The sequence below is a fragment of the Babylonia areolata genome, chromosome 5 (genome assembly GCF_041734735.1).
Source record: "Babylonia areolata isolate BAREFJ2019XMU chromosome 5, ASM4173473v1, whole genome shotgun sequence".
NCBI lineage: Eukaryota > Metazoa > Mollusca > Gastropoda > Neogastropoda > Buccinidae > Babylonia > Babylonia areolata.
In genome coordinates this window covers 39,447,323-39,456,965 of record NC_134880.1, presented here as the reverse complement: position 1 = coordinate 39,456,965, position 9,643 = coordinate 39,447,323, and the positions used below count along the sequence as shown (strand labels likewise).

The window sequence follows — 9,643 nt, the reverse complement described above, 5'->3', positions numbered from 1 at the left end:
TGTTCTCAGTCAGTGACGTTTGATGTCACACATAATCCGAGAAGCATCGGTGCTTAGTTTAAAAAAAAAAATTAAAAAAAAAAAATCTTCAGACGCACATCCTCGCTGCTTCGCTTCCTTTTGTTGGTAATTGTTGTTGTTGTTGTTGTTGTTGTTGTTGCTGTTCTTCTTCTTCTTCTTGTCATCATCATCATAATCATCATCATTCCTGCAAGAGTATTGTGTGACAGGCGCAGAATGCTTTGTTTGTTTGTCGATTTTTATTTCAGTTATTTTGGTTTTTCGTTCGTTTTTTGGATCGATCTAGGAAATACGTTCTTCAAACAAACAAAAAAGTTTTTAAGCAAGGTCAGACAAAAAGCAACAACAACAACAAACAAACAACAAAAACAACAAAAAAGAAAGAAAGAAAAGAAAAAAAGAGGAAAAATCCACAACACAACAAAAACGAAAAAAAGAAGAGGGGGCAGTGCTGGGGGTGGGTGTCGGTGGGCGGAGGGGGGGGCGGGGGGGGGGGGGGGGGGACTTGAAAACTTCAGTTGGATCGAAATTAATTAACCAGTCTCCAATACATCATGCAGTTACAGTAATGGTGGATTTGTTTCAGAAACTGGTATTGTTCACCTTTTCCTAGTATTCTTCTTCTTCTTTCTATTATTATTATTATTATTATTATTATTATTATCATCATCGTCATCATTATTATTATTATCACTACTACTACTACCACGACTACTATGACACACACACACACACACACACACACACACACACACACACACACAAACACTGTGAACTTTTGAACTACTTTAAACTTTATTTCAGATCATCCAACCCTGTTCAAACTGATAATGCACATAAAACAGCAAACTTCAGCATTCCTAACACACCACCCTGTTCAAACTGATAATGCACATAAAACAGCAAACTTCAGCATTCCTAACACACCACCCTGTTCAAACTGATAATGCACATAAAACAGCAAACTTCAGCATTCTTATCACATTGAGAAGGGTACACTGAAATAAAGAAAAAGGAAGAAAGAACTCGGGTTTCCCACTGACATCAGTTTTGCACGATGGTCGAAAAGAAAACCCAACTTCGAAGTGTTAACGGGAAGTAACAGCAGTGGTAAGACTTGACGCATGTAGTAGCGGTTGTTTCCCATACACCATCGAAAGTTTCGGATTGGCCACAGACACTAATATCTGATTCCAGTGTCTGTGGATTGGAAGAAGAGGCGGTGGTTCGATCGAAAGGTTTCAGATTCGATCCTTCCACAACTTGACGTGATCGCATATGTGCGTGTGTGCGTGTGTGCGAGCGTGTGTGTGTGTGTGTGTGTGTGTGTGTGTGTGTGTGTGTCCCAATCCAACTTTTTCATGAACAAAGTAGAACATACTTCCGGTTTCGATATTTTGCTTTTCAGCTCCTGGGTGGTAACAGCCATTTCAGCCAGCTGTATTTCAGTCCAGAAGCCACTCATTTCAAGGCAGTCGTCATTCACACAAACTTCATCTCCACTGACATCGGAGGGAAATGGATCTGCAAGAGTTAAAGCGGATACTGAGGGACCAGCTAGCACACTTATTGGAACTGGTTAGTGGCAGAAAAATAAAACGGAAGAGCTGACGAAGATTGAATATCATACGCACATCACATGGCCCGGTTCATTTAGCTATATAATAATGATAATAATAATAATCATAATGGTATTTATATAGCGCTGAATCTTGTGCAGAGACAAATCAAAGCGCTTTCGCACCAGTCATTCACACCCTTGCATAACTCAAAAACTGTAGAAACTAAAGACAAGGAAGAGGCAGGCAAAGGAGGTTATTTTGGGAAGAGGTGGGTTTTAACCCTCAAAGTGCTGGATATAATAAAACATACTTACAGAAATCATGCTTAAAACAAAGGGATAGTTTGCCTCCGCTACCTGTGCTCTGATTTGGGGCATTTGTATGCTTATCAGTAAGAATAAATAGGTAAACCTATACATTTTTGGAAAGTAGAGTGAATGAAGAATCAGATAAAAGTAAGAAAAAGGCTGTACCTTGTAAGTAGTTGGAGATATTCCACAGGATATAAACAACAAATTTTGCAAACTTGTTTTCCAAAAACGTCAACCACAATGTTTATAGGTATTTTCACATCTTTTACAGAGTCAAAATCTCAAAATTGGCATTAAACTGTGCAGAAAATGTTCTGGCTGCAGAATCATGAAATGAATATAACTGAAACAATGAAATTATAAGCACTGTATTATTTGTTTGAGACACACCCACCGACGCCACGCTCGCGCACATCTACAATACTTTATGCAATCACAGGCAAAAACAGAAATAAATGTTTTCTTTTAGCTCATGTTCCTTTCAAAAGCAGCAAGAATGCTTTAAATCAAAATAATTTCCAGTTTTCTAGCTTGATTTGGTCAAGAAATCGCAATAGACCCATGCCTAACACACTTTACCACCCCTCCCCACCCCCATCACCCACCCCCCAGTTTTTGTGGCTGGAGACACAAAACTGAATGAACAACAAGCAAGCCAGCATGCCCAAGTGTCAAAATAACAAAGCCGTTTTCACCAGAATCCCTGTCAGCAAATGAATCATCACTAGTGACAAGGTCACTCATTTCCTGAGCTTTGTCAACTTCAGTGTCACTCATTGTTTACAAAAAATACGAAGATCTGGACTTATAAACTCGGTCAAAGTTTGTGCAAACACAAGCAGGGAGGCAGTAACACCAGAACGAGGCAGTTTTACGAAGGCTGCCGAGCATAGCCGTACGATTTCGGACCTTATGTAAACAGAGCCACGATCGTGGCCCATCGCACTTTACCGGGAAAGCCACGATCGTGGCTCATCGCGCTCTCCGGGTTAAGGCCAGACTTGAAAGAGCTGAGTGTGGAGACTTGACTAAGCGAAAGAGGAAGTTCATTCCAATTGCAAGGTCCAGAGAAAGAACGGCGGCCAACAGTCGAGTGTTTGAAGCTGGGTATGCGTAAACGGAGTGGATCCGAAAGCCGATCGTAGTGAGCGAGATGGAGTGTAGAGGTGAAGGCCAGCCGCAGAGATAGGAAGGGGCAGTTTTGTGGATACATCTATAACATAGAATGCTGATCTTGTACTTTATTCGGTGTGAGACAGGGAGCCAGTGGAGATGTTGCAAAAGAGGAGTGATGTGCTCAGATCTTTTTTTTCTGAGGACGAGTTGGGCAGCAGAGTTTTGTATGCGCTGAAGGGACTGAATGGATGAAGCAGGCAAACCAGACAATAGAGAGTTACAGTAGTCACGGCAAGAGAGAAAGAGAGAAATGACAAGTCTAGATATCGGAGATTGGTATTTTAACAAGCAGATTATTGAGAACTGTATAATGTATTGTTTCTCATCTGCAATTAGACAAAAAGATGCACAGCTTCAAATCTTTCTTATTGACAATAACATGGGTGTGACTCTGTCCACAGACAGATTTTTGTAAAAAATAGTATTTGGTATGCTTCTTCCCTTGTGTATATAGATCAGAAAGCTTCTTCACATCCCTCACATACACACACATACACGCACCATGCACGCACTCACCACATTATAGACTTCACATTACTCACACACATGCACACAACACACACACACACACACACACACACACATGCGCGCGCGCGCGCGAACACAACACACACACACACGCACACACACCATCACATTTTCTCTTTGAATATATGCTGTTCACTCGATGGTCAGGTGAACCTATTTCGCTGACAGTCAAAAGAAGTGCATTATGATTCGCTGTTTCAACAACAGTAGCTGGGAAAACTAGCTCTTGCAGCAAGCTTCATGATAACAATGCTTTCAGTCAGAACATTGAAGATGGAATGAATGTAAAAACTCCCAATTTTTTTTTTTTTTTTTTTTTTTTTTTTTTTTTTAACAAAAAGCTCTATGACTGGCTGAACAGAAATGCACTCAGTGATTGGCTAAGAGAGCTGTCTGGGTAATTGTTTCTGGCAGATGTTGTTGAGGGGAACATCATATTAAACCGTTGGGGGATTGCCATTGCATTTATCTTTCCATTCCAGTCCAACTCTGTCACTCAGAATCTCTTTCTGTCTGTATGATGGTGAAATGAACGATGTTTTTTTTTGTTCACAGACACTGGACCAGAAAGATCTGGTGATTGATCCAGACCTGACCAAGCCTCTTGACCGAGTTGCAGGTGTTGCTTTTCTCAAGGTCAGTTGACATTTAGCTCCTTCAGCTGTGAGGAGTTTACCGCCTTGGTAGGTTCACATACTGTAGTGATGTGGAAAAACTGCAGAAAATCTATTGTTTTTCCTCCAGATTATTTGTATTTTGTATTTGTATTTCTTTTTATCACAACAGATTTCTGTGTGTGAAATTCAGGCTGCTCTCCCCAGGGAGTGCGCATTGCTACACTACAGTGCCACCCTTTTTCTTTTCTTTTTTTTGTATTTTTTCCTGCATGCAGGTTTATTTGTTTTTCCTGTCGAAGTGGATTTTTCTACAGAGTTTTGCTAGGAACAACCCATTTGTTGCAGTGGGTTCTTTTACGTGCACTAAGTGCATATTGCACATGAGACCTCGGTTTATTGTCTCATCCGAATGACTAGCGTCCAGACCACCACTCAAGGTCTAGTGGAGGGGGAGAAAATATCAGCGGTTGAGCCGTGATTCGAACCAGCGCACTCAGATTCTCTCGCTTCCTAGGCGGACGCGTTACCTCTAGGCCATCACTCCACATTATGCATAGATAGATCCAGAAATACTGTAGAAGTTAGTTACCTTTTGTTACGATTTATACGTATCTAGGAACATGAAAACAGTTTTAATTAAACAAATTTTGATGCCAGGGCAGTGCATGGGCACTGGGCTGAATGAGTTAGGATTTCATTCCTCTGTTCAGTGTAAGTTTGTCAATTTTCTTTGTAATTTCTCTTTTTCGATGTTGATTTTTTCTTTCTTTTATTTTTTTGCCTTGTAGAAGACATACTGCATTATAAATCCATATGGTATAAATATGTTACAATCTTTTATGAGAGTGGTTCCATACCCATCCATTTTTATTGATGAATGTAATTCACAGAAATTGAAAAAAGTAATTCTCTTCTTCTTCGTTTATGGGCTGCAACTCCCATGTTCACTTGTACGTACACAAATAGGCTTTTATGTGTATGACCGTTGTTCACCCCACCATGTAGGCAACCATACTCCATTTTTGGGGGTGAAAGAAATGATTTAATTTGCATGACATATAATATGCTAATTTTGTTCAAGAGTGGATTAAAGTCTGTAATGAAATCTATTCAAAGATTTTAATGAATGCTATTTTCATATGATATGAATGCAATAATAAGATGTGAAAATATATTATTCAGGGCACCAGTAGATTTATCGGTTTTAAGATTTAGTCAGTTTTTATATGATACTGAGTGAAATGCAAAATATTTTCTACTGGTATGATTGCTCAGCAAAAAGGATCGTCAGTTTTATGGTAATGTTGGTCAGTGTCTAATGATAGCTGGATGAATCCATTGACAACAAGTAAAGTTATAACTTATTATACATACATGTGCAAATATCTGTTTCAGGAACATGGAGTGGACAAGATTTTTAAACTGGAATCTTTTCAAAAGTCCCTACCTGGACGAGACAAGTAAGAATTTGTGACTGTTTGGAATTTGTCTTGAGTTTATTTGAAAATAAATGAGAATAAATCAATATATATATTTAAAGTTAAGGTATGGGGGGAAGGAGAATGAGAAAGAAAATACTGTTGAGGGTGGAAAGGGGAAATGAAATAGGGAAACATTGGATTAGATAGACATACAGACAGAGAGTTCTGAAGACTTGATTTTGATCCATCTGAGTACAACAGACTATTTGTTAAAGCAGTATAAATGAATTAATAGCAGTCAAATTACTTGACAGTTTATGCAAGAAATAATGGCAGTCAGCAATTCCCTTTTATCAATTTTTTTTTCTTTTTAAGTTGATATCAACATGATATATAAACATCAGTACATGGTTTGAACCATATGTTCACATACACACAGAAATATGTCCTGAAGGATATAAACTATATTTGAGATAAATTTATTGCTGATATCTGTTGTTGAGTCTTGATTGCAGATCTGTGAGGCCACCTTTTCTGCTCAATAAAAACCTCAGGGAAATAGCAGTAATATTACAGAATTGACACTCGTCGCTACAGGCAATATCGGTAAGCTCTGCATGAATTCAGTAAAGGCAGGTAAGCTCTTTGTTAAATAAAAGGCTCGCCTTGTACAATTTCAGGCGCATTTACCTGGTACGTGCCAGCATGGTGAACATGAAGTACATCGCAGACCAGATCACTGCGGAGCGCCGCCAGGGGCAGATAAGAGACTACACCATCATCATGGTGCCACGCAGGGTAAGAAAACAAAACAGCGTTAGAAAACTGTTGGAAAAACAACCGAGTCCGAGAGACTGGTGTGTGTGGTTTGCAGGTTGAGTGCAATGAATGTTTTCATTATTATGTTGTTGTCTTGAACTTGGAGGTGGAATAGGCAAACTTCCATTTTACTTTGCTGTGGATGGTTATTATCATTATTATTGTTATTGATGTTGTTTTTTATTAGCATTAGAAATGATCCTTTTAAAGTAAGTTGATCAGTCAGCATACTTTGATATGTATCCCTTTGAAACTGAAACTTTTTATTGTTGTTGTTGTTCTTCTTATGACAACGATGATGACAATGATGATGTGATGATGACGATGGTGACAATGATAATGATGATGATGATTCTTGTTGTTCTTGTGGTTATTATCATGATTATTATTATTGATGTTGTTATTTTGTTGTCAGTATTCATCGTGTTCCTCTTCTTGTTCTTGTTTCTTTTGTTCTTCTTTTGTTGTTTTTGTTGATGTTCTGCCTATTGTTTTGGGGTTGTTTTTTTGTTGATGTTTCTACTACATTATTATTATTATTGTTATTGTTGTTGTTATTGTTGTGTTTTTTTTGTTTTGTTTTTTTAATTGTTGATTATAGTAGTAGTGGAAGTAGAAGTAGTAATAGTACATTGATTATTAATTAATTGTTGTTGTTGTTGACAAGACTGTGTTACCCTACCTGTTCCAGCTGCACATGTGTGAAATGATCCTGGAGGATGAAGGTGTGTACGGCCACGTGACCCTGGAGGAGTTCCACCTGGACCTGTTCCCTGTGGACACTGACCTGCTGTCTCTGGAGATGCCCTCCATCTTCAGGTCCTTCTACCTGGTGAGGGGTGTGCCGTCTTCATCTTCTTCTTGTGTTGCTTGTTTCTGGCTGTGTCTGACTGTGGTGTGTTTTCTTCTTCTTTTTCTTTTTCTTCTTCTGTTTGAAAGTGGATTGTTCGTGAGTGCTTTTTAAAGTCTGATTCATGGTTTCCTTCCGAATGTCATACTTCCTGGTTCGAATGTCAAACTTGATATGATTCACAACCTCGTTGTCACAGATTTTAGTTGCTTACCATATAATAAAGTCATGGGTGGTTGTCAAGGAAAAAAACAACCTGACTCTGGGTGCCTGGAATGTTCGCACCCTCTTAGACAGAGACGACAGACCAGAAAGACACACAGCGCTCATTGCTAGAATGCTTGATCGCTACCAGGTGGACATAGCAGCCCTGAGCGAAACCAGGTTTGTGGGTGAAACCCAGCTGGAGGAAGTTGGAGGGGGCTACACCTTCTACTGCATTGGGAAGCCAGATGGCACCCAAAGAACCTCAGGCGTGGGCTTTGCCATACGAACCAAACCTGCATGACAGCTTGACAGCCTTCCACGTGGGATAAACGATAGGCTGATGACCCTGCGTCTGAAGCTGTCCAAGGATCGCTTCGCCACAGTCATCAGCTGCTATGCCCCAGCGATGACCAACCCTGATGACATCAGAGAAGCTTTCTACGAGAGCTCAGCTGCACCATTTCAGCGGTAGACAGAAAGGACAGGCTGATCATGCTTGGGGATTTCAATGCCCGTGTCGGTGTGGACTTCTCCTCATGGCCAAAAGTCCTAGGACAGCACGGCACTGGCAAGTGCGACTCCAGCGGACTACTTTTGCTCTCGCTCTGCGCACAGTATGGACTGACCATTACCAACACCCTCTTCCAACAAGCGGACAAGTACAAGAACACATGGATGCACCCCCGCACCAAGCAGTGGCACATGCTGGACTATGTGATTGTCCAGCAGAGGGACAGAGGTGATGTTTCCATTACACGCTGCATGAGAGGAGCAGTCTGTTGGTCGGACCATCGCCTGGTACGCAGCAAGATGAACATCAGACTTGCACGCAAGCTCCAACCAGCCGGGCAGAAACCCCCTAGGAAGCTGAACATCCACCGCTTCCCTGTCACCAAGGACGTGCTGCAGCAGCAAATCCAAGTAGCTCTCCAAGAAATTCCTGCATCGACTGATGTAGAAGAGGTATGGAGCACCTTTAGAGATGCTGTGTACACAGCAGCAGCTGACACACTCGGCTTTGTACAGACGAGCCACAAAGACTGGTTTGACAAGAACAACTCTGGAATCTCCAAGCTCCTGAACACACTGCATATACGGCATCAGGATCACATTTCTGATAAAGACTGCCCGAGGAAGGAGAACCAGTTCTTGCAAACCAAGCAGCTTGTAAAGAAGAGGCTGCGTGAGATGATGAACACCTGGTGGCAGAGAAAGTCCGAAGAGCTTCAGTCCGCTGCTGATGCTCACGACATGAAGACCTTCCATGATGGTCTCCGAGCTGTGTATGGGCCGAGAGTCACAGGATCAACCCCTGTTCGAGCCTTGGACCAGACCACCCTCCTGACAGACAAAAAGACATCCTTGCCTGCTGGGCAGAGCACTTCAACACCCTCCTCAACAGGGACTCGTCCGTATCTGACGAGATAATTGCAGCCCTCCCACAGCTACCAGTCGCTGACTCGCTAGCTGCCCCTCCCACCAAGGTCGAGACCCAGAAGGCCCTGAAGTTGACAACATCAGGAAAAGCACCAGGAGCGGGTGGAATCCAGGCTGACATCTACAGGTATGGAGGCGAGGTGCTGACAGACAAGCTGACCGCCCTGTTCCAGTCTATCTGGGAGAGAGGAGAGGTCCCACAGGATTTCAAGATGCTTCTATTGTCCACATTTACAAACGGAAGGGAGACAAAACATTCTGCGATAACCACTGTGGAATCTCCTCTGCATCGCCGGCAAGATCTTCGCCCACATCATACTGAGCAGACTGGTTGACCATGTCTCCAACACAGTCGTCCCTGAAGCACAGTGTGGCTTCCGCTCAGGCAGGGGAACATGTGACATGGTGTTTGCCTTATGCCAGATGCAAGAGAAGTGCCGTGAGCAGAACAAGGAGCTCCACATGGTATTTGTAGACCTGACTAAGGCCTTTGACACGGTGAACTGCCATGGTCTGTGGAAGATCCTCCTAAAGTTCGGCTGCCCAGAGAGCCTAATCCAGCTGATTGCATCTTTCCACGATGGCATGCAGGCAAGAGTACAGGAAAATACTGACATGTCGGATCTGTTCCCTGTGGTAAATGGAGTGAAGCAGGGCTGTGTCCTGGCACCCACACTGTTCTCCATTCTCTTCT

The 9,643-nt window shown here is 41.9% G+C and overlaps 1 protein-coding gene across 1 annotated transcript in view; it reads left to right on the top strand.

The window, feature by feature from the left end:
• The first annotated feature begins 1,410 nt into the window (after window positions 1-1,410).
• Window positions 1,411-9,643, top strand: part of LOC143282462 (vacuolar protein sorting-associated protein 33B-like) — a 33,686-nt gene continuing 25,453 nt past the window's right edge. Inside the window, exons 1-5 of the mRNA XM_076588107.1 lie at window positions 1,411-1,599; window positions 4,154-4,234; window positions 5,611-5,675; window positions 6,317-6,434; window positions 7,147-7,287. Coding sequence (XP_076444222.1) covers window positions 1,540-1,599; window positions 4,154-4,234; window positions 5,611-5,675; window positions 6,317-6,434; window positions 7,147-7,287 — 465 coding nt within the window. The 5' untranslated portion in view covers window positions 1,411-1,539. The remainder of the gene's footprint in view (window positions 1,600-4,153; window positions 4,235-5,610; window positions 5,676-6,316; window positions 6,435-7,146; window positions 7,288-9,643) is intronic.